We start from the raw sequence: 25,708 nt of genomic DNA on the forward strand, positions 1-25,708 counted from the left end.
CCTACAGAATAATCACGCACACTTGTCTTGTCTTTCCTGTCTATATGCTGTCCATGGATACAGAAGTTGCAGTCTATGGGAGAGACCCTGTGTCTCCTCTTCTGCTCTAAGCATAGAGTTCAACTCTGATGTCAGCTGGTCTCTCATTGGCTGACAGTCAGGTTTAATTTCACTGGTGCAGAGCCCAAGGGCGAGGAAGCAGCTTTAAAAGTCCCTATGCAGGAGAAGTCCAGAAAGTGCATGAAGGAAAGAGGTTATAAAAGGGAGTGACGGAGAACAGTTGGGCAGACTCAGACAGGTGTGAGTAAGGAGAGGTTGCAGTTCAGTTGTCGGAGAGGAGGAGTCAGCCTCATCACGTTTGTCACCCAAGGTAGAGTGAGGTGAAAAATACGCTCCCTTGGCATCCTACAGCAGAGAAAAAGAAGAGCCTTTCTAAGGTCCATCTCCACAAACAGTGAGTTATATAGCTACCTGGTGAAATCAAAGCCAGGATTAGCATACAGTCACTTGTCCCTCTACTTCATAAATCCTTCAGTCAAATCAACTATCATTCATCTAATTCCACTAGTGGGAAAATTGTCTAATTAAGCAATATCCAGGAAAGGAAGCGAGAGAGCGTTAAAGTTAGAGTAACTTCAATTCAATACTGTTGTATTTAAATTGCCTGCTTGCTGTTGCATCTTAGTGTACTCATTTCAAATACGTGTTACAGAGGACTTGTGTACTCAATTTGTGTCTGCAACTTTCAAAATTAGTAAATCTGCACACTCTCAGATTACTAAACTACCACTGGACTTGTCTCCATTATTTCTGCAGCATATCATCCTGAGTGTTCAGTTAGAGTGTTGGCGTCACGTGACAAGGATTAGGCCTCCTGCCATACAGATGATAAATTCATTTGGGGTGTTACATCTGCAAATTCTGATTATGCTAATAAGCATCTCTGAGTTTAAAGGTGCCTGCCCATACACATTAGACTAAATTTGATGGACCATCTCAACCAATATGATTGTTCATCGGGTGACATTTAACCAAGAACAATCATTTTAGCTGATGACAAACTGTCAGTATCAACAAGTCAGCCATGTTTGACATTTTGATTCAACAGTCAGATGCAAGATCTTTCATTCTCACTAACATTCTGTTCTTCATTGCCCGTTGTCATCGAACATGTATGGCCGGTCTGAATGACTCTGACAGCCAATATGAACTAAAATATGTAGGATTGTGTCTGTGAAAAGATCATTGACTGGACAGTCATTTGTTCAATAGCTGCTCAACCGTAACCCTACTTCTATTTAATATGTATGACTATACAGGGTACAGGCTATTTCTAGGTTTATTGTAGGGGAATGAATGTGAGTTCAGATATAATAATTGTTTATTTAGGCTCTGTCTTTTCAGCTATCCACACAGGTAGTTCAGGGGGTCTGCATGATCACAGTTATTCTTTAAAGACTGCAGAATATATGTCTACTAGCCCGGGTACCCGATACAGAACGTGTGCTGTGCAAAACGTGACATTTTATGATGTCATTTGAAAACCGAGTTGTACTTCCTCATATTTTCCAGGAAATAATTAGATCCGGAAGATGACCCTCACATAACAGTCTCTAGTGGTTTAGGAGGAGTTCTAAGCGTTGATAGTAAAACCTTTCCGTCGCAGCAACATAGTCGAGGAGTCTCCTTGGGCCACTTTTGAGCATTGCAATATGAACGTGGTCTGTTCATTCATTCAATAGAAAGCTGGAGATGACACTCATAGTTATTGTTTGCATTGTATCTAAAAGCTCCCCCCCCCCCCCCCCTCCAAGAATTTCCAAGCTGTTCTTCACAAAATTGAGTGTCTCTCTCAGGCTGAAGAATGTCGGGCATGCTTTGCTTCGTCAGTTTCTACAATTCAAGCGGTCGCTTGTTGCTTGTGTTGATTCTCGATTCGGTCGTTAGTTGGCTCTGACGTCTTAGCTAGTCAAGCCATAGGCGTAGCGTCAGGGGGTGCTGGGGTCGCCATGGCGACCCGGCCCCTGAGCTCAGGGGGCCCCGTGGCCGCCCTCTGCAATACCAACATGCACATTTAGTGCATTAATCGCTGGCCGCTCTGACCACAGCAAAATTCTCATCATGCGGCAGCCGGAACGGCCAGCGTGAGAGGAAGGCTCGGCAGAGCAGGGAACAGGAGGGAGGTACTCACATGGGCCGGCAGGGGAGGATGGAGGAAGTCACATGGGACGGCAGGGGAGGAGGGAAGAAGTCACATGGGGCGGCAGAGCACAGTGATCATGTGCTGCCCCCTGCTTCCTGCTGGCTTCCTGCTGCTGCAGTCACATGAAGGAAAAGTGGACCGGGCCCTGGGGTAAGTGCATATGTGTGTGTGTGTGTCTGTCTGTCTGTCTCCCTCCTTTATCTATCTGCTATCTATCTATCTATCTATCTATCTATCTATCTATCTATCTATCTGCTATCTCTCTATCTATCTATCTCATATCTATCTATCTATCTCATATCTATCTATCTATCTCATATCTATCTATCTATCTATCTCATATCTATCTATCTATCTGCTATCTATCTCTCTATCTATCTGCTATCTATCTCCTGTCTATCTCTCTATCTATCTATCTGCTATCTATCTCATATCTATCTATCTATCTATCTGCTATCTCTCTATCTATCTATCTGCTATCTATCTCTCTTGCTATCTATCTATCTGCTATCTATCTATCTGCTATCTATCTACTATCAGCTATCTATCTGCTATCTATCTATCTGCTATCTATCTATCTATCTATCTGCTATCTATCTACTATCTGCTATCTATCTATCTACTATCTGCTATCTATCTATCCATCCCATATATAGATAGCAGATAGACTGATAGTATATAGATAGCAGATAGATAGATAGATAGTATATAGATAGATATGGGATAGATAGATAGATAGACAGACAGTGGATAGATAGATAGTGTATAGATAGATACGAGATAGATAGTGTATAGATAGATAGATAGTGTATAGATAGATAGATAGTATATAGATAGATATGGGATAGATAGTAGATATGGGATAGATAGTATATAGATAGATATGGGATAGATAGATAGTATATAGATAAATAGATAGTAGATAGATATAGGATAGATAGATAGTATATAGATAGATATGGGATAGATAGTATATAGATAGATAGACACGTGTTCAGAAAACGCAGCTTGAAATTGTGGCATTTTTACCAGGATTTTGAGCAGCGTTTTCAAACACAGGTTACAGCGTCTGACGGCGCTTTTTAATGCACCCCATCGTTGTGAGGAGGTGTGTTAAAAACCACGACAACGCAAAAATAGAACAGACAGCTCTCGAAAATCACAGCGTTAGAAACACCGTGTTCGAGCGCAGGTTTAAGTAAGCTCATTAAAATCTCTGGGAGTGTTGTACCGCGGTTAGTACGGCGCTTGGGACACCGCGCTAATAGCGTCAAAAAGCGGTGTGTGTGAGTGGCATGCGGGGCTACAAACAAATGTTCATGTGCAGGAAATGCGTCATATTTGGAAAGATTACGCCAAGGGGGAGATCGTGTATGCAGCACGATCTAGGTATTGGTGCGGGGGAGTGTGGGGTGGAGGCCCAGGGGGGGGGCCCCAAGCTGAACCTTTGCACCCGGGCCCCATAGCCCTTAGGTATGCCCCTGAGTCAAGCGGCAGCTTGTCGAGTGCGTTAATTCTCGAGTCGGGCGTTAGTTTGCTCCGGCACTGCAGCTACTCAAGCGGCTTAAGTGCGGCTGTTGTCCTTCTGCCCAAACAGGTACTTCACTTGCTTGGCATCTTATATCTAAAACACAAAGTCTGTTTGTTTGTGTCGTATACAAATCCCCAGTTGTGGTCCGATTTGAGTAAAATTTGGCATTTTCTGTTGCCAATAGCAACCAATCATAGCTCAGCTTTCATTTGTTATTCTGCTGAGATAAAATGAAAGCTGCACCATCATTGGTTGCTATATATTATATTGCTGAGATAAAATAAAAGCGGCACTGTGATTGGTTGCTATGGGCACCAAAAAACGTTTTTTACTCTTTGTTGATTTACTGTTAGACAGTTTTGATGAATGAGGGCCAGTGGTCATAAATTTGCTTCATGTCTTCCTATCTGGGGACAGATCATTTTTGCAAACTGTTATCCACACGGACATCCAAGGTGGAATTACGAAGGACAAAGTGGGCAAATAATTGATGGCTCCACAAGGGTTAGACTGGGGTATTACTTGTTGGAAATAACCAGGAATACTAAATCAAGCGCGTAGACTCCATTGGTGAAAGCAAATTTGGGGGTTGCGGCATTAAAATTCAAGCAAATGCAAATATGATTGCCAAGACAACACAATTTGTCACAAAGTAATAAAGGCATAGACAATCGATTCTGTGGTCCTGGTCAACAATTTCACACTGAGGTTGTTACAGTACAGCTACTTATAGTGTTTCCGCACATACTGGAATATTCCACAATACATAGCAATATGTTCCACACCAGAATCTATATGTTTAACATGCAGATTTTGACGAAGAGTTGAATATAGCAAAATCACCGTGTTAGGCCTCCTGTCCACGGACGAGGTGGAATATCACTAGCGATATTCCGCCGCCCGGGAGCAGGGGAGAGAACTGTCAGTTCTCTGCGGTGAGCCTATCTGACAGATAGCCTTATTGCAGAGAATCGCGGCAAATGGCAGCATGCTGCCATTTGAGTCCCGCGAGCGGAGAATCGCTATGATTCTCCGCTCATGGACAGGGGGCTGCGCTTGGAAAGTGTGCACTGCGTTACTCGCGGCCGGATTATCGCCGCAAGTAACGAAATGCGAGATCAGCCGTGGACAGGTGCCCTTAGATATGCAGATTTTGGTGCCTACTTCCTCATCAAAATATTGCACTGTGTGTTGCAGAATATTCCGGGATATGCGAAAGCAGCTTAAGAGGCAGGTTTTGGTCAAAAAGTGTGAATCGGGGTGTACTTTGGTGGAGAGTGTTCTTTCTCTTCCTTTCAGTTTGTGGAAAAACCTGGAAACTGCTGGGTTCCTGAAATGGAAAAAAAGAAGCTTCCACTCAATTTTTCTGGACAGACTAGGGCTTGGGGGAGAGACATAAAAAAGGTGTGATCTACTCACAGAGGGCTCACTGCCTAGAGACAAACAGGTGATGTCTGCCCCTGGGAGCCATGGTACTGACAAGGACAGATGTGTTTATTTTGAGGTGCTGTGCAGTAGACCTTTCACTTTGATTGTTAAGAAAACTATGATGTATAATCGGTGGGCAGACCGACTAGGATTTTCTTTGTATTGTAAATATGAATTGCTCTTTCTGTATGAGAGGCAAATAAAGCTGCTTGAGGCCAGTTGGAACAAGAAATATCTGCTGTGGATGAACTTCTTGGTGCAGTGATCCTATCTAACCCAGGAGACAGCAATCCTGTCAGTAATGGTAATTCCCCTTACAAAAAGTTTACACTGTTCAAAAAAAAAAAAAATATAGATAGAGAGAGAGGGCTTATGCCCATGGACAGATTATCGCTGCGGAATTCGCGGCAAGACGCCCGACATGAATTCCGCAGCCATGTCCATTCATAGACATGCTGTGTTAAATGATTCTCCCCTGCCCATGAGCGGAAATCAACTGCGATTGTCTGCTCGCGGGGGAGAAATGCAGCATGTTCTATTCTGTGCGGAAAAATGCACGGAAAGCTTCCATTGTAGTCAATGGAAGCTGTCCGTCCTGTGATACATCCGCATGTGCGCCGGATGGCCAAAGGAGACACTCGCGGTGAATCCGGAGAGGTGAGTGTAGGGTTTCGGGGGGGGGGGGGGGGGTGTCTGGGTCTGATTCCGCTGCGATATTTCGCAGGTGGAATCCGACCTAGTTGTGGGCATCAGCCCATAAAGATAGATATTTTTCTGGGGCATATTGGGAAATGAAAGCAACAGCTTTACTGACTTTGCTTTGCATTAATTTTGATAATTCTGCTGTATGCAACATCATTCATCAAACAAATGCCATTTGCATTATACTTTTGAAATATACTTGTTTATTGCATGAATCCACAATTATTCTCCATTTTATCCAATGATTGGTGATCTTTGTAGAATAGTAAGCACTTCCACAGTCCTCTGTAGATTAAGGCCAACGTCGCACACACAAAATTTACACGCGCAAGTCGCAGAGAAGAGAACCCATTGATTTTAATGGGTTTGTTCAGATTTCCTCTGGGAAAAGAACACAGCTGGCACTCATTAGATGAATTAACCATTTCAATCTTTTGTCTTTGTTTGCCAAGTGCAAATGAACATGCCATGCATGCAAAAAAGTACAGTAAGATATGTGCGCAAAAAAGCCTTATTCGGTGCACAAAAAGGTCACACTGAGGCGTATGCAAAGGCGCATACACTAGTGTTACGCCAGCCTAACATACGTGACATTTTGTAGCAGCGCTCCTTTTAAAGCATACTTTAAATCTTATTGGAAACATACGGATGCAACAGTGTCACCTGTTGGCAGCAGTCTAATTTCCTTTTATGAAAGAATCACAGATGTGGTTGATCAGGAAAATGCAGTGGATATAGTATATCTTCACTTCTGCAATGCATTTGATAAAGTATCTCATTCTACCCTTAGGCCTCCTTCCCACGAACGGATTTCCGCCGCGTAATTCGCGGCGAAAATCCGCTGCGTTGCCCGCAGCTATTAGGTTCTATTGAACCTAATAGCACAATGCTCACGATGCGTAATTCCACCGCGGAATTACGCACCGCGATTTCTCCCGTCCTCACCCGCAGCATGCTCTATTTTCTGCGGGTGAGGACGGGCTGTACGCACTGACGGCTTCCATTGCAGTCAATGGAAGCCGTCCATTCACGCTATCTCCCGCTGTAACCAGCGGGAGATAGCGTGAAAAAACGCTTTCCCGCCCACCGCCGAGCGTCATATGACGCCAAATGACGCGGTCCGGCCGCGTCACGTGACACGGCCGGCCGTGCACGTGACACGGCTGGTGACGCGAGGGCGGTGGGCGGTGACGGGCGGTGACGCGCGGCGGTGGGCGGGGAAGCGATTTCACGCTATCTCCCGCAGGTAAGTATAGGGGCTCTGGGGGGCGCCGTGACGGGCTTCACAGCGGAATATTACGCTGCGGAGCCCGTCACGCTCGTGGGAAGGAGGCCTTAGGGTGCCCACCCACTAGCGTTTTTTTACTGCGAAATTCGCAGCGTTTTTTTTTTTCTGCAGGGGTCTTTGGGCTATGGGACATGCAAAGCTAAAATCGCGATCGCGCAAAATCGCGATATCGCGGTAAATCGCGATTTTGCGCGATCGCGATTTTTACATTACAAGTCCCATAGACCCCCTGCAGAAAAAAAAAACCTGCGAATTTCGCAGTGAAAAAAAACGCCAGTGGGTGGGGGCGCCCTTACTGAAGAAATGGCCAAATATGGGATTGACTAGGCAATAGAGATGAGTGAGCATACTCGTCCGAGCTTGATGCTCGTTCGAGTATTAGGGTGCTTGAGATGCTCGTTACTCGAGACGAGCACCACGCGGTACTCGTCTCGATTAAACGAGCACTGACCATTGAATTCAATGGAGCCGGCAATACAGCCGGCTCCATTGAAAGCAATGGGCTGCCGGCGATCGCGGGATGAATTGTCGGGAAGGGCTTAAATATATAAGCCCTTCCCTGCAATTCATCCAGAAATGTGTAAAAATAAAAAAAATATATACTCACCTTGTCCCGGCAGAACGATGTTAGTCCATTGAAAGCAATGGTCTGCCGGCGATCGTGGGATGAATTGTCGGGAAGGGCTTAAATATATAAGCCCCTCCCTGCAATTCATCCAGAAATGTGTAAAAAAAAATAAAAAAAATATACTCACCTGGTCCCGGCAGACGGAGTTCAGCGCGGCCGGCGGCAGTCCTCCTGAACTGCTCTGAACAGCTGTGAGTAGTATTCAGCAGCCGGGGATTTAAAATCCCCGCCTGCTGAATTAGCTGCCTCTAATTGGTCACAGCCAATTCAGATTGGTCCCTGCGCTGAGCCAATGAGAGGCAGCAGTCACTCACCCATTCATGAATTCATGAATGGGTGTGTGAGTGAGAGCTGCCTCTGATTGGTCAGGCTGTGACCAATCAGAGGCAGCTCATTCAGCAGGCGGGGATTTTAAATCCCCGGCTGCTGAATACTACTCACAGCTGTTCAGAGCAGTTCAGGAGGACTGCTGCCGGCCGCACTGAACTCCATCTGCCGGGACCAGGTGAGTATATATATATTTTTTATTTTTACACATTTCTGGATGAATTGCAGGGAAGGGCTTATATATTTAAGCCCTTCCCGACAATTCATCCCGCGATCGCCGAAGCCCATTGCTTTCAATGGAGATGGCTGTATTGACGGCTCCATTGAATTCAATGGACTAACATCGTTCTGCCGGGACAAGGTGAGTATATATATTTTTTATTTTTACACATTTCTGGATGAATTGCAGGGAAGGGCTTATATATTTAAGCCCTTCCTGACAATTCATCCCGCGATCGCCGGCAGCCCATTGGTTTCAATGGAGCAGGCTGTATTGCCAGCTGCATTGAATTCAATGGGCTAACATCGTTCTTCTCTGCCACAGCTGTTACAGCTGTGGAAGAGGAGAACAATCTTTATGCTGACAGTGCGGGGGGGGGGGGGGGGGGCGCTCTTGCCGCTATTGTGGCTTAATAGTGGGACCTGGGAACTTGAGATGCAGCCCAACATGTAGCCCCTCGCCTGCCCTATTCGTTTCTGTGTCGTTCCCATCACTTTCTTGAATTTCCCAGGTTTTCACAAATGAAAACCTTAGCGAGCATCGGCGATATACAAAAATGCTCGAGTCGCCCATTGACTTCAATGGGGTTCGTTACTCGAAATGAACTCTCGAGCATCACTGAAAGTTCGACTCGAGTAACGAGCACTTGAGCATTTTGGTGCTCGCTCATCTCTACTAGGCAACTGTTAGGTGGATTCACAGCTGGCTGAGTGATCGTACTCAAAGAGTGGTCATAAATGGCTGCACATCCAAGGGGAAGAATGTATCAAGTGGGGTACCACAAGGCTCTGTCCTAGGCCCAGTGCTGTTCAACATTTTTATAAATGATCTGGAGGAGGGAATTGATGGGAAACTGATCAAATTTGCCGACAGCAAAAACTAGGACAGATAGCTAACACTAGGAAAGAAACAGAGGATTCACAAAGATCAAGACAAGCTTGAACAGTGGGCGGCGACTAACAGAATGGTATTTAACAGGGAGAAATGCAAAGTCCTACATCTGGGCAAGAAAAAGCACATACAGAATGGGAGGAATTGGGCCAAACAGCAGCACATGTCAAAAAGACACATCTAGAATACTGTGTCCAGTTCTGGGCAGCCCAATTTAAAAAGGACCGACAAACTGGAACAAGTTCAGAGAAGAGCTACCAAGATGGTGAGCGGTCTGCAAATCATGTCCTATGATGAACGGTTAAAGGATTTGGGAATGTTTAGCTTGCAAAACGAAGGCTGAGAGGAGACTTAACCCTTTCCAATCCACTGTCTGACATCTGAAGACATTCTGATTGAAGGCTGTACAGCTCCAATGTCGAAAGAGGTTCGGCAGGGTATTCTTTCTGTATATTACTGGCCGCTCTGTTGTCGGGGGCCTCTCCAGCATGCCCCATACCGCGGTACTGGCTCTAGCCAGCAGATGGCACCATTGTATAATGGCAGAAAGAGAAAACCCCCTAGGAAACCCTGAATCTAAAATTGGATTGCAGAGTGTTAATAGGTGTCTACAAATATCTGAAGGGCTGTCACACTGCAGAGGGATCAGCTTTATTCTCATTTGGACAAGGAAAGACTAGAAGCAATGGGATGAAACTGAAAGGGAGGAGACACAGATTAGATATTAGAAAAAAAAACTTTCTGACAGTGAAGGTGATCCATGAGAGAACAGATTGCCATGAGAGATGGTAAGTTTTCTTTCAATGGACGTCTTCAAACAAAGGCTGGACAAAGATCTGTCTGGGATGATTTAGTGAATCCTGCATTGAGCTGATAACCCTGGAGGTCCCTTCCTACTGTACAATTATATGAATCTATGATGCCAGTACCTGGCATGCAATAGGGTTCTGCCTATCAAGCACTATTAGGGCAAATTTATGTCATAGAGATGTGTAGCTAATATAATCAGAGGACAGAAAGAGCTGTAGAGTGGCTCTCCATCTGGTGGACTTGATGTGACCATGTATTACATGATCACCCATTAAAGCCATGTGATATACGACATTGCAAAAGAAATATGGATGCATAGGCAGCTTGCCCACACCATGACAGCTGATTACCTGGGTTTTCATTGACTTTATAAAACTGTCCATTTCAGGGGGCTGTCTGAAAAATGGGGATGTCCTTGGTGGACAATGTCTTTAAGTAAATGGCTTAATTCTGTTTCTCTATAAATAGTTCATCTACACATTGCTGGGATATCAATGGGTTTGGTTATGAAATATAGTGACACTATGTAATGGCATTCAAAAGTAAAAAGGTCAAAATTAGTGCGGCCCTAGATTTCCCAAAACAAACCCATCACATGATGCTATGTGAAAAATGATGTTGTATAACACAAACGGATGACATAAATACTGAGACAATTATACAATTATCCATTTAAGTCTCCATAAAGAAGCACGGTTACAAAGAAGAGCAGTAAAGGGATATTTTGATCAGGAGTTCATACAGAGGATTTCTTTTCTTGGCTAGTTGCTTCTGCTGAAATGACAAACAGCGTTCTGGCTGATGTAAGGGCCCATTCAAACTGGTGTATGCTAGTTGCGCTTGAGATTCTCGGGCGCAACTCACATCAGAGAGCACACAGACTCATGTCGCCATGGTCAGTGATACAGACCAGAATAGGAAATGCTGTGATCTTTTTCACATGAACCATAAAAACCTAATTGAAATACATGAACAGCATATACAAATCTGTCAAAAAGTAGACATCTTGGTGCATATTCTGACTGCCTTCTCTAAGTTTAAGGGAGCACATTTATGACCGGTGTTCCACTAGAATTGTGTTGTAAGTTATACAAGCCTTATAGCAATGACTGTACATTGATGATGGAGTAAAAACCCTGAAACAGCTGTCTGTGTATGGTATTCTGGCTTGGTTTATAATTCCCAGTCATCGTTATGAGTCTTGTCTAAAAGGTCTGACATTGATTTGCAGGAATGCTGCCTTCCAATAGGTGGCGCTGCAGAGGTATTGTTCAATCTTTCCTGTGTGCGAAAAACTGTTACACCTCTCACTCCACTTTTTAAAAGTGTCTTTAAAAGTGGGCATGCCTTTCTTCTTGGTCAGGATTTAGAAACATTTATAATATGCAACTTTTTAATAGTTGCTAAATTTGTGGCAGTCTCACTCCAAATAGCTGGCTAGTGTACAAAGTGACTCCATATCTCTACTAGAGATGAGCGAGCACCAAAATGCTCGGGTGCTCGTTACTCGAGACGAATTTTTCGCGATGCTCGAGGGTTCGTTTCGAGTAATGAACCCCATTGAAGTCAATGGGCGACTCGAGCATTTTTGTATATCGCCGATGCTCGCTAAGGTTTTCATTTGTAAAAATCGGGGCAATTCAAGAAAGTGATGGGAACGACACAGCAACGGATAGGGCAGGCAAGGGGCTACATGTTGGGCTGCATCTCAAGTTCACAGGTCCCACTATTAAGCCACAATAGCAGCAAGAGTGGGCCCCCCCCCAACAACTTTAACATCTGAAAAGTCCTAATTAGCAATGCATACCTTAGCTAAGCACCACACTACCTCCAACAAAGCACAATCCCTGCCTGCATGACACTCCGCTGCCACTTCTCCTGGGTTACATGCTGCCAAATCCCCCCCACGACCCAGTGTCCATAGCGCACACCAAACTGTCCCTGCCCAGCCTTCAGCTGCCCTCATGCCATGCCACCCTCATGTCTATTTATAAGTGCGTCTGCCACAGGAAAAGCAGGCACACACTGCAGAGGGTTGGCACGGCTAGGCAGCGACCCTCTTTAAAAGGGGCGGGGCGATAGCCCACAATGCTGTACAGAAGCAATGAGAATCCAATCCTGTGCCACCTCCATCTGGAGCTGCACACGTGGGCATAGCAATGGGGAACCTATGTGCCACACACTATTCATTCTGTCAAGGTGTCTGCATGCCCCAGTCAGACCGCGGTTTTTTATATATAGTCACAGGCAGGTACAACTCCGCAATGGGAATTCCGTGTGCACCCACAGCATGGGTGGCTCCCTGGAACCCACCGGCGGTACATAAAAATATCCCATTGCATTGCCCAACACAGCTGAGGTAGTAATGTCATGTTTAATGCAGGTGGGCTTCGGCCCACACTGCATGCCCCAGTCAGACTGGGGTTCTTTAGAAGTGGACACATGTAGTTACAACTCCCTGTGGACCCACAGCATGGGTGGGTGCCAGGAAGCCACCGGCAGTACATAAAAATATCCCATTGCATTGCCCAACACAGCGGATGTAACGTCAGCTGTAATGCAGGTGGGCTAAAAATTCCTTTGATTACACTGTAGGCGAGGGCCCACAAAAATTGCTGTATCAACAGTACTAATGTACATCAGAAAAATTGGCTATGGCCAACCAAGAGGGCAGGTGAAACCCATTAATCGCTTTGGTTAATGTGGCTTAATTTCTAACTAGGCCTGGAGGCAGCCCAGTTAAAATAAAAATTGGTGGAGGTGAAAGTTTCAACGCTTTAATGAGCATTGAAACGTATAAAAATTGTTTAGAAAAATTATATGACTGAGCCTTGTGGGCCTAAGAAAAATTGCCCGTTCGGCGTGATTATGTGAGGTTTCAGGAGGAGGAGCAGGAGGAGGAATATTATACACAGATTGATAAAGCGAAAAGGTCCCCGTTTTTGATGGGGATACAGAAAGATGCTTCCATCCGCGGGTGCAGCCTACCTATTGCTTAGGTATCGCTGCTGTCCGCTGGTGGAGAAGAGAAGTCTGGGGAAATCCAGGCTTTGTTCATCTTGATGAGTGTTAGCCTGTCGGCACTGTCGGTTGACAGGCGGGTACGCTTATCTGTGATGATTCCCCCAGCCGCACTAAACACCCTCTCTGACAAGACGCTAGCCGCAGGACAAGCAAGCACCTCCAGGGCATAGAGCGCGAGTTCAGGCCACGTGTCCAGCTTCGACACCCAGTAGTTGTAGGGGGCAGAGGCGTCACGGAGGACGGTCGTGCGATCGGCTACGTACTCCCTCACCATCCTTTTACAGTGCTCCCGCCGACTCAGCTGTGACTGGGGAGCGGTGACACAGTCTTGCTGGGGAGCCATAAAGCTGTCAAGGGCCTTAAAGAGTGTTGGCCTGCCTGTGCTGTACATGCTGCCTGATCTCCGCGCCTCCCCTGCTACCTTGCCCTCGGAAGTGCACCTTCGGCCACTAGCGCTGTCGGATGGGAATTTTACCATCAGTTTGTCCGCCAGGGTCCTGTGGTATAGCAACACTCTCGAACCCCTTTCCTCTTCGGGTATGAGAGTCGAAAGGTTCTCCTTATACCGTGGGTCGAGCAGTGTGTACACCCAGTAATCCGTAGTGGCCAGAATGCGTGTAACGCGAGGGTCACGAGAAAGGCATCCTAACATGAAGTCAGCCATGTGTGCCAGGGTACCTGTACGCAACACATGGCTGTCCTCACTAGGAAGATCACTTTCAGGATTCTCCTCCTCCTCCTCCTCCTCCTCAGGCCATACACGCTGAAAGGATGACAGCCCAGCAGCATGTGTACCCTCACCAGTGGGCCAAGCTGTGTCTTCCCCCTCCTCATCTTCCTCCTCCTCCTCCTCACCGCGCTGAGATATAGACAGGAGGGTGCTCTGACTATCCAGCGACATACTGTCTTCCCCCGGCTCTGTTTCCGAGTGCAAAGCGTCTGCCTTTATGCTTTGCAGGGAACTTCTCAAGAGGCATAAAAGAGGAATGGTGACGCTAATGATTGCAGCATCGCCGCTCACCACCTGGGTAGACTCCTCAAAGTTTCGAAGGACCTGGCAGATGTCTGCCAACCAGGCCCACTCTTCTGAAAATAATTGAGGAGGCTGACTCCCACTGCGCCGCCCATGTTGGAGTTGGTATTCCACTATAGCTCTACGCTGCTCATAGAGCCTGGCCAACATGTGGAGCGTAGAGTTCCACCGTGTGGGCACGTCGCACAGCAGTCGGTGCACTGGCAGATTAAACCGATGTTGCAGGGTGCACAGCGTGGCAGCGTCCGTGTGGGACTTGCGGAAATGTGCGCAGAGCTGGCGCACCTTTCCCAGCAGGTCTGACAAGCGTGGGTAGCTTTTCAGAAAGCGCTGAACCACCAAATTAAAGACGTGGGCCAGGCATGGCACGTGCGTGAGGCTGCCGAGCTGCAGAGCCGCCACCAGGTTACGGCCGTTGTCACACACGACCATGCCCGGTTGGAGGCTCAGTGGCGCAAGCCAGCGGTCAGTCTGCTCTGTCAGACCCTGCAGCAGTTCGTGGGCCGTGTGCCTCTTATCTCCTAAGCTGAGTAGTTTCAGCACGGCCTGCTGATGCTTGCTCACCACTGTGCTGCCACGACGCGCGACACCGACTGCTGCCGACGTGCTGCTGCTGCTGACACATCTTGATTGCGAGACAGAGGTTGCGTTGGAGGAGGAGGAGGAGTGTGGTTTAGTGGAGGAAGCATACACCGCTGCAGATACCACCACCGAGCTGTGGCCCGCAATTCTGGGGGTGGGTAGGACGTGAGCGGTCCCAGGCTCTGACTCTGTCCCAGCCTCCACTAAATTCACCCAATGTGCCGTCAGGGAGATATAGTGGCCCTGCCCGCCTGTGCTTGTCCACGTGTCCGTTGTTAAGTGGACCTTGGCAGTAACCGCGTTGGTGAGGGCGCGTACAATGTTGCGGGAGACGTGGTCGTGCAGGGCTGGGACGGCACATTCGGAAAAGTAGTGGCGACTGGGAACTGAGTAGCGCGGGGCCGCCGCCGCCATCATACTTTTGAAGGACTCCGTTTCCACAACCCTATACGGCAGCATCTCCAGGCTGATAAATTTGGCTATGTGCACGTTTAACGCTTGAGCGTGCGGGTGCGTGGCGGCGTACTTGCGATTGCGCTCAAACACTTGCGCTAGCGACAGCTGGATGCTGCGCTGACAGACATTGCTGGATGGGGCCGAGGACAGCAGAGGTGAGGGTGTGGGTGCAGGCCAGGAGACGGTAGTGCCTGTGTCCTCAGAGCGGGGTTGGATCTCAGTGGCAGGTTGGGGCACAGGGGGAGAGGCAGCGGTGCAAACCGGAGGCGGTGAACGGCCTTCTTCCCACCTTGTGGGGTGCTTGGCCATCATATGCCTGCGCATGCTGGTGGTGGCTCCCCGGCTGATCTTGGCGCGACAAAGGTTGCACACCACTGTTCGTCGGTCGTCTGCACTCTCAGTGAAAAACTGCCAGACCTTTGAGCACCTCGGCCTCTGCAGGGTGGTATGGCGTGAGGGGGCGCTTTGGGAAACAGTTGGTGGATTATTCGGTCTGGCCCTGCCTCTACCCCTGGCCACCGCACTGCCTCTTGCAACCTGCCCTGCTGCTGCCCTTGCCTCCCCCTCTGAAGACCTGTCCTCAGTAGGCGTAGCAAACCAGGTGGGGTCAGTCACCTCATCGTCCTCCTGCTGCTCTTCCTCAGAATCCTTGGTGCGCTCCTTTCTCGGACTTAATGCCCTTACTACTACCTCACTGATAGACAACTGTGTCTCATCGTCATTGGCCTCCTCACCCACTGAAAGGTCTTGAGACAGTTGCCGGAAGTCCCCATCCTCATCCCCCAGACCCCGGGAACTTTCCAATGGTTGGGCATCAGTGACGATAAACTCCTCTGGTGGGAGAGGAACCACTGCTGCCCAATCTGAGCAGGGGCCCGAGAACAGTTCCTGGGAGTCTGCCTGCTCCTCAGAATGTCTCATTTTCATGGAGTGAGGAGGCTGGGAGGAAGGAGGAGCAGCAGCCAGAGGATTCTGAGTTGCAGCAGTGGACAGCGCAGAACTCTGGCTGGACGATAGGTTGCTGGAAGCACTTTCTGCCATCCACGACAGGACCTGCTCACACTGCTCATTTTGTAATAAAGGTCTACCGCGTGGACCCATTAATTGTGAGATGAATTTGGGGACGCCAGAAACGTGCCTCTCTCCTAATCCCGCAGCAGTCGGCTGCGATACACCTGCATCAGAAGCTCGGCCTGTGCCCACACCCGGAGTAGGGCCTCCTCGTCCTCGGCCGCGCCCACGTCCTCTAGGCCTGCCCCTACCCCTCAGCATGCTGTATTACCAGGAATGCAGAAACACAACACTGTAATTAAATATGCCGCTTATTGGCCTGTGGTTGGAGGCTGAGTTCGCTTACGGAACGCCAGGAAATAATTTGGCGCAAGCCTGCTGTAACACTTAGCTGGCTGCGTATTTATTTGGAGCAATTTTACCCCCAGCAGACACGGACCCACAACACTGAGCAGAGTGACAGGCAGGCCAAATAGCTTTTTTTCAAATCTTTTTTTGCAAAAGGAAGGACCACTGCGTATATTCAATCTATAAGATGTCTTCTGGCCCTGCCTACACAATTCTGTCCCTGATGTGTGTGACGGAACTGCAGTGTTGCACTGTTATTAAGTGCAACAGAGCGGTGATTTCAGAGCCAGGAAATAATTTGGCGCAAGCCTGCTGTAACACTTAGCTGGCTGCGTATTTATTTGGAGCAATTTTACCCCCAGCAGACATGGACCCACAACACTGAGCACAGTGACAGGCAGGCCAAATAGATTTTTTTCAAATTTTTTTTTTGCAAAAGGAAGGACCACTGCGTATATTCAATCTATAAGATGTCTTCTGGCCCTGCCTACACAATTCTGTCCCTGATGTGTGTGTCACGGAACTGCAGTGTTGCACTGTTATTAAGTGCAACAGAGCAGTGATTTCAGAGCCAGGAAATAATTTGGCGCAAGCCTGCTGTAACACTTAGCTGGCTGCGTATTTATTTGGACAACTACTACCCCCAGCAGACACGGACCCAGAACACTGAGCAGAGTGACAGGCAGGCCAAATAGATTTTTTTCAAATCTTTTTTTGCAAAAGGAAGGACCACTGCGTATATTCAATCTATAAGATGTCTTCTGGCCCTGCCTACACAATTCTGTCCCTCTAGTATTACTGCAGGGCGCAATGCTCTGCACGGCCGATATACCAAAAAAAAAAAAAAAGTGCAACACTGCTAACAGCAGCCTCCACAGTACTGCACACGGTTAGATGTGGCCCTAAGAAGGACCGTTGGGGTTCTTGAAGCCTACACTAACTCCTAACACTCTCCCTGCCTAACCACCACTTCTGTCCCTGTAATATTACTGCAGGGCGCAATGCTCTGCACGGCCGATATACCAAAAAAAAAAAAAAGTGCAACACTGCAAAAAGCAGCCTCCACAGTACTGCACACGGTTAGATGTGGCCCTAAGAAGGACCGTTGGGGTTCTTGAAGCCTACACTAACTCCTAACACTCTCCCTACAGCAGCTCCAGCACGATAGCACTTTCCCTCAGCTAAGTCACAACCCATCTAAGGCGAGCCGCGGGAGGGGCCGATTTTTATACTCAGGTGACACCTGATCTCCCCAGCCACTCACTGCAGGGGGGTGGTATAGGGCTTGAACGTCGCAGAGGGAAGTTGTAATGCCTTCCCTGTCTTTCAATTGGCCAGAAAAGCGCGCTAACATCTCAGAGAGGAAAGTGAAAGTAACTCGAACATCGCGTGGTACTCGTTACGAGTAACAAGTATCTCGAACACGCTAATACTCGAACGAGTATCAAGCTCAGACGAGTACGTTCGCTCATCTCTAATCTCTACACATAGTTAAAGATGTCACAAATTTATCAACATCGTGTGACATTTGATACATTTGTTGCATTTTACACTGGAAAAGGGAAAAGGTTTGCCGGAAAAGTGATAATAAATACCCCCAAGCTGTTTAAAAATTAGGCAGCAGTTTAGTGATGTTGTATATCATATGCTTTGTAATGCACCAAATAAAACTGGTAAAGCACAAAGGGGAAGATTTACATAGAATGGCGTTATATATGCCAATCTTAATCTAGAAAATGTGTAAAATGCATCCAATTTATTAAGAATTGTAATTTCTCACAATATGTACTGTATGTGTATAATAAGGGATGAAAACTGTTTAAGGCCCCCTGTCCACGGCAGTGATTTCGCCAGTGGTAAATCGCCGGCAAATCACGCCGTCTGAAGCTTTCCATAGTGTTGCTATGGAAAGCGCTGGCCCCCTGTCCACGAGCGGAGAATCATTGCGATTTTGCACTCACGGCCGGCAATGCACAGCAGCTGCGAATTGCCCCAATTCTCCACGGTCAGCCTATCTGTTAGATTAGGCTGACAGTGGAGATCCGTCTGCGGCTCCTGCTCCTGGGCGGAGCTCCGCAGCGGTATCCCACAACATCCGTGGACAGGGGGACTAAGGCTCTATGTCTTGGATATCCGCGGTAAAATAGAACAGGCCGCATTCTATTTTCCACGTGTGGATTACGCAATTCCAAACTGCTAATGTGAGAGGAATTGCATAATCCAATGCATTTGATGCAACAGCGTATTACTGCAGATCGTACAATCACAGAATTGGCAATTAAAATCTGGTTGTGTTTGACCAGCCAAAGAAAGAGTTTACTATAACAAGCAAATCCTTTTTTACTGTATAGTAAGCCTTACTACATAATAAATTAAAGGAGATGTCCCGAGGCAGCAAGTGGGGTTATACACTTCTGTATGGCCATAATAATGCACTTTGTAATATACATTGTGCATTAATTATGAGCCATACAGAAGTTATAAAAAGTTTTTTACTTACCTGCTCCGTTGCTGGCGTCCTCGTCTCCATGGTGCCGACTAATTTTCGGCCTCCGATGGCCAAATTAGCCGCGCTTGCGCAGTCCGGGTCTTCTGTAGTCTTCTATGGAGCCGCTCGTGCCAGAGAGCGGCTCCGTGTAGCTCCGCCCCGTCACGTGCCGATTCCAGCCAATCAGGAGGCTGGAATCGGCAGTGGACCGCACAGAAGAGCTGCGGTCCACGAAGGCAGAGGATCCCGGCGGCCATCTTCAGCAGGTGAGTATGAAGACGCCGGACCGCCGGGATTCAGGTAAGCGCTGTGCGGGTGGGTTTTTTAACCCCTGCATCGGGGTTGTCTCGCGCCGAACGGGGGGGGGGTTTAAAAAAAAAAAAACCCGTTTCGGCGCGGGACATCTCCTTTAAGGTCTCTTTGCTTTATACCGGCTTCACACGACTGTGTCAGATTCCGCATGCGGGTTTCCACCTGTGAAGCCAGCCGTTACTGCAGACTCTCCGCGTGGACGCCAATCGCGGAGGCCATAATATGAATCTGGTTGTGCGAAGCCGAGCTTACAGATTGTAAAAGTGGAATAATCAGTAGAAATCTTTTCAATGATAAAAAACTTTCCTCTGCGTAGTAAAGTGTGGCTGAGAGAGACTCATGTGGCAACTGTAATGTATTTAGATGAAAAACCCAGAAGTGTGATTTTCTGCCACCTTCTGGAAGATGATAGGAAATTCATGCTGAGCCTCATTTTACCTCTGTATGCTACTTTTGATGCTTTTTTTTTGTTGTTTTTAGTATTTTGTTTTAACTAAAAAGAGGGGCAGTGTACTTTTTGCACAACAAGAAATGGCAAATACATGCATTGTTTGCTTATTTAATACATTGCTTCAATTTGTTAGTTTTTCTTTGTGTACTGTTTTGAATGAAGATCAAATATGGATATGTCCACATATGCTAGAAAATAAAAGAAAAAATAGGGTGCTCTTAACTTTGATCATGTATGAAGGCTTCTTACCACTTTTAACGGCATGAATACATTTTTTATTTTTGTTACAAAATGGACGGTACTCTTTTATATTTGAAATGTGGTAGTGACCAATGCCAGGTGTGACGTGGCGTTATTCAGTAAGGTGGGCTGTATTCTCCAATCATTGTGCACTTTGTTGAGCAATGAAGTGCTGACCATGCTGCTCTCACAGATTAAGGCACTGCTCAGCTATTAACAGTCTATATCATGCATGAACCCCAATGAGTCTATGATCTGATACTTTGCCTTGGAGGTTATCCGTGTATAAGCTCCTTCATTGGCTGATCGGGGACATATTTATATGGCTCAATGCTTAGACAAATGTTTGTGCCTGTTGAGCAGCTTGTGTGCAAGGGCCTTAAACTGTGTAGTGTACACTTTGTACATAAATGGTCTAAAAAAGTAAAAGCGTTTGCTGTTATGAGGTGTATATGTAGCCCGGTCTGAGATTCTCAGGTGCTTGCATGGCTACTGGGCAGGAAACAAGATAATCCAAAGAAATTCCAAAGATCCAGCTCTGAAATTTTCCTTTATTCAAGCATCATCAAACATGTATAAACCAATATGGTCCATAGAGCATGGTGTGCTCATGCTTACATGTTTTGAACCAGATGGTTCTTGATGACAGCATACAGAGCATTGCATTGTGGTCATATTTAAATGAAAAGGAACAGTCCATACTGAATGGCAATTAAAGTGATATATTCTCTTGATTTACAAGAAGCTGCACATCCAAGTTTAACAGACATCATAGAATTCCCAAGTACCATATACCTTCCATGTTAAATTTGGCTACTATAGCCTCTAATGCAGATTCTCCTCTGTATTACATATGGATTTTGGCACAATTTTTACCCCCTCATTTGAAGAGGTGAAATCCACTCTGAAAAGTCGCAGCATAACTTGCAGTGCGGCGGATTTAAAATCCACGCCACAGGTTAATTTACACTCCAGATTCTTTGTAGCATGGGGGTGGGATTTCTTGAAATATTATCTACGTTGCCTGAAATGTAAAATGCAGCAGATTTTCTGTAGCCAATTCTGCAGCATTTCTATAAAGTGTGACGATACCCTTATGGTTACTGTCTTCTAAACATACCCTTTACTTTTCAGTGCCCACCCGCACCAATCCAATGCTGCTGGCCTAACACAATGTTTCTAGCACAATGATCTTACATAACATGCTGGTACAATGTTTCTTTTTTTGTAAACATAAGATACCCCTCTGGCAGTTACAGCCCATTCAGCGCCACCTAATAAAAGATGCAGCAGTACACAATGAAGAACACATTTCCTTGTGCCCAAAATACCTCTCAGCCCATAGTTCATTACACGCTGTGGAATAAATTGGCGCTATACAAATAAAGATTATTATTATTCATTGTACAATAGAGCTCTTGGCAAGGTTGCTCAGAGAATAATACTCTGTAGCACCATCCTCTTCTATCACCTATGGTTTGCAGGCCTCAGAGGTATGGACTATTTAAATCTACGGCTGCCTCATCTTCTCCACCTAAGCAATAGAATTTAAGGGCTCGGTCAGATGAACGCTTTTTTGTGCACCAATAGATGTGCTGCTAACAGCAGGTCATTTAAAACCTGCTGGCCAAAACCACATTTTAAATGTTGCACTGTAAATGCCTGTTAGTCCCCACAGAGATGCGGCGAATCCCCAAGGGTTCTGTTAATCCCCGCGGGGACTAAGAAATTTACAACGGGACATTTAAAATGTGCTTCTGGGCAACACCTTTTAAATGCCCTGCTGTAAGCAGCAGGTTATTCCTCCTGCTAGGCAATTCCCCCAGCAGCGGGGGGCAGTTGGGGACTTCCTCACCCTCTCTCCCCGACAGCGTGGGGGGAGGAGGCAGGTCTAGAGGAATTCTACTTCTAGCCCGCTCCTCTAGCTCCACCCCCTCTATATTTGATACAGGGGTTCTCTGTGAGATGCCCTATAGCCCCGTCCACTCTCTCTGCGCAATGGGGATATCCCTCTGGGATCCCCATAGCAGGGTGAGAGAGAGGGGCTATGGTGAATTTCCCCATAGCAGGGTGGCAGAGCGGAGCTATGGGGGTTTTCCCCATAACAGGGTGACAGAGCGGAGCTATGGGGGCGGGATGTATGAGGGATTAACTCATAGCCCCACTCCATCTCTCCCCGCTATTGGTTAATCCCCTATAGCTCCGCTCTCTCTCCCTGCGATGGAAAAATCCTGAAGCCCTGCGGGGCTTCTTCACTTCCTACTCCTGGAGTAGCTGCGCTTTAGGCTGGGTTCACACAGCGGATTTGCCGTGGAAATTCTGTCCGGGATTTTGCCTCGGCAAATTCCCCTGTGGCCGCTAATGCCGGAATTAGCCAGCCATGTGGACGAGATTTCTCGATTCCTCCCTCTCTGATCCTCCTGGTAAAGCTACTGCCATTCACTGCATTCATGCAGAGAATAAATGCAGAGTTGACTGTTAAACTCCCTATTCCCTACTATAGCAGTTACATAACAGGCAGTAAGGATTAATAATAGTAGGGCATAAGACCAGGCGTCATCTTCATGAAACAATCCCTTTAGCTCCTAACAACTTGCAAAACCACTGTTCTGTAAGCTATTAGCAATGAAATACCTTATACCCTATCAGAGAATTCCTGTACTGGTGATCACACAGTTTATATATGTACATGTTCACCAATAGCTGTACCTGTATAAACTGCCATGTGACTTGTTATAGCATTGCTATGTTGTCATGGCCTCACAGACCTCATATGCAGCAAAGATTATTTTTTATAGTGAAATATTGGGTGCAGGTTGTGCTCAATAATCTTCCATAACTAAATGTTCGGTTTTTGCTTGTAGTTACATATTAAGGTGTCTCTTATTCTTTTGATCACTTATCATTCTACTACCGGCCCATTTTTTACTCTTTTCCATCTTTATTCTGATTCTTGTCTCAGTTCTAGATTTCATTGTGACATTTCATTGAATATAACATTTATTTGTATAAATAAGTTAAAAAAGGATCTATAATGTAAAAAGGCTGTGTGGTTACAAAAAATTTTTTCAACAGCTGGCCATCGGATAAAACAAAAAAAGAGGACATACTCGCCTGCCTTTGGCGCTCCGGAAGAAAAGTGCTAGCCATTAGGAGTCTTCCTTACTTCTAATTTGCTGTCCACTGCCTGTTGTCAAGTGAGGTTCATCTCTACTAACAAAGATAATAAGATGAAACACAAAGTAGAGGAGGGTGATATCTCATGCTGCCAATGGAACTCTATAGGAAGGGAGAAGGAGAAAGACGCTGCTGCAGATGGAGACATAGGCAGAGAGACTTACACAGAGGTGGCTGTGGCTAATAGTAAGTGAGTTACTGTCTAACAGCTACTGTAATCACATCTACACTGCTCAGTACTGCTGTATAATGTCCTCCATGATGCTGTTATGTCTCTGTGTGTACTAAAGAGAGATAGGAGGCAGAATACTGTTTTCTCCATGTGCAGTGTATGGGATATGACATAGCAACTATTCTCCACCAACCAGCTCAGGAAATAGTGAGAATTAGAGAGAGCCTGCAGACCAGAAAGCTGGTGATAACTGCAGGATGCAAGTCATTTAATGGCCATAAACCGTGTTATTACTCATGTACACACATGGCAGCTTATTCTGAAAAGTCCTCTAAAAGTGCATTTACGCTTTAATGTTCATTTCATACATCGTGATCTTATCCATTCCCTTTGTCCCAATCTGTTTTCCAAAATGTAATAATCATCTTCATCGTTAATTTTCTATATATTCCTGAAGTTTGTCCTTCAAAGCCTTAATTATGACCGAGATCAGCTTGCTCTGAATTTCAGTAGCACTTGCCCCAGGGTGAGCTGCACATACATCTATTTTCTGGTCTTTCTAGCTTCTTCACTGAAGCATAAAGCATTTGACAAGTCATACGTCACTAATATGTTTACCCATTGGTTAGAATTTCCACTGTAGAAGTTGTCATTTCTGAATTTGTGTACACAGTAATTGGATGTTAAATAAGCTTTTCTAGCTGTATGGCTCAACCTTTGCTGTGTTAAATTACTGACACCAAACTACGCTGAACCCGACACGTTTTACTATGTCATCAGATTTAGAAGGCCTGTGTTGCAGGAATATGGGTGCCTGTTCTTAAACCCTACATGTGTAAAAAAGGAATCAATTATTTACTGTTGTAAATTTTTATATAAAGGGAATAAAGTATGAATGTAAACTAGTTTATGTGATTCTTCTTTCTACTTTTTAAGTATAAAGCCCGTGTGCATGCACCCATTCAAATGAAAATCAGACTGAAAACACGTCCGTGTGCATGTACCCGAAATTGTTTGTTGTATGCTGTCATTTCAAGGCACATTTGAGACATTAAACTATGTGAATATCAATAAAATTGGAAAAATTGAGGTGCTCTGAAATTTTTGACCAGTAGTGTTTGTGTGAGAGACCAAACCTGTTTGTGTCTTAGTGACCAGGCCAAATTTTGGAAATCTGACGTGTGTTACTTTAACATAGAATAACTTTGTAAAAATTTTGCATAAGTAAGCAATTCTGACATTGCTTTTAGCCACATATTGTACTTCATTTAGGGGGTAAAAATAGACTGATAGAATTTGTGTGTATTTATTAAAAGCACCAAAATGGGGGGGGGGCATTTTTCTTACTTTTTCCCACATTTTCAACTGCAATATGTCAAATATATGCAAACATATTGTCCAAATTTTTGATGAGATATATATTTCTATCTAGTTACTTTTATTCTGGAAGCACATTTGAAAAACTTTAGCTTTGTTTTAGCAATTTAGGAGATGTACAAATTTAACATTAAATGCTTTCTTTGCTTCTATTTGTAGGCTTAGGCCTAAGAGAGATGTATCATAAAGGTATGGACCCATCTTTCCCAGGTTATAATTAAACAATCTGGTATTAGTTTCCGGATCCATCTGAAAGCATGGCCACCTGGACGTTGGCGGATAGGCCAATATACTTTGATCAAACTGCATACTAACAACCTTGCATTTTCTAATGTGGCTAGTATATACATTAGAGTTATGTATTTTTCTGATAAAAAATGTATTTGAGTACTGTTGCCATGTGTTTCAGCTTAGACTGCTGCTACCAATGACAGAGCTCAGCAATTGACTACTAAGCTCTGTTATTGGCTTTTGCAACCCGTGACATTCAGAGCAGAGACCTGAAGCTACTGGTGGGGGACTTGTGGGGAGAGGAAAGTATAGGGGGGTTTATTTTGGGACATGGAGAAAAAAACTAAACTTAGGCAACCCCTTAAAAAGGTTTTAATAAGATTTGGAGGATGGCTGGTGTCTGTAAGTATTTTTAATTTAAAAAAAAACACCACGTAAAAAAAATGTAATAAATAGTGATCAGAAAGTTGGATGTACTATTAAGGCTGGTTTACACGGGCCGATGATCGCTCAAAGATCGCTCAAATAACAGTTTGAGTGACAGCTTTGAGCGATCATTTTGCATAAACTATTAAGCAGCTACTCAGCTACTTAATAGCAATTAAGAGTGCAAATTAAACCTTCCCTGAATGCAGTTAACAGCCCAAGGGCTCTTATCTGCACTCGGGTCCTATCAGCACTCCCCGTGGGGAACTGCTGATAAGGCTGACCATTGATTTATAGGTTGGAGTTAATTTAATGATCAGCTAGCAGTGCCCGAAAAGCGCACGATGGACAC

At 45.8% G+C, this 25,708-nt stretch overlaps 1 protein-coding gene across 1 annotated transcript in view; it reads left to right on the plus strand.

The window, feature by feature from the left end:
* The first annotated feature begins 2,263 nt into the window (after positions 1-2,263).
* The window catches only part of LOC136610766 (cocaine- and amphetamine-regulated transcript protein-like), a 57,284-nt gene continuing 33,839 nt past the window's right edge, over positions 2,264-25,708 (plus strand). Inside the window, exon 1 of the mRNA XM_066589975.1 lies at positions 2,264-2,353. Coding sequence (XP_066446072.1) covers positions 2,326-2,353 — 28 coding nt within the window. The 5' untranslated portion in view covers positions 2,264-2,325. The remainder of the gene's footprint in view (positions 2,354-25,708) is intronic.

This window comes from Eleutherodactylus coqui, chromosome 2, assembly GCF_035609145.1.
Source record: "Eleutherodactylus coqui strain aEleCoq1 chromosome 2, aEleCoq1.hap1, whole genome shotgun sequence".
NCBI classification, from domain to species: Eukaryota; Metazoa; Chordata; class Amphibia; order Anura; family Eleutherodactylidae; genus Eleutherodactylus; species Eleutherodactylus coqui.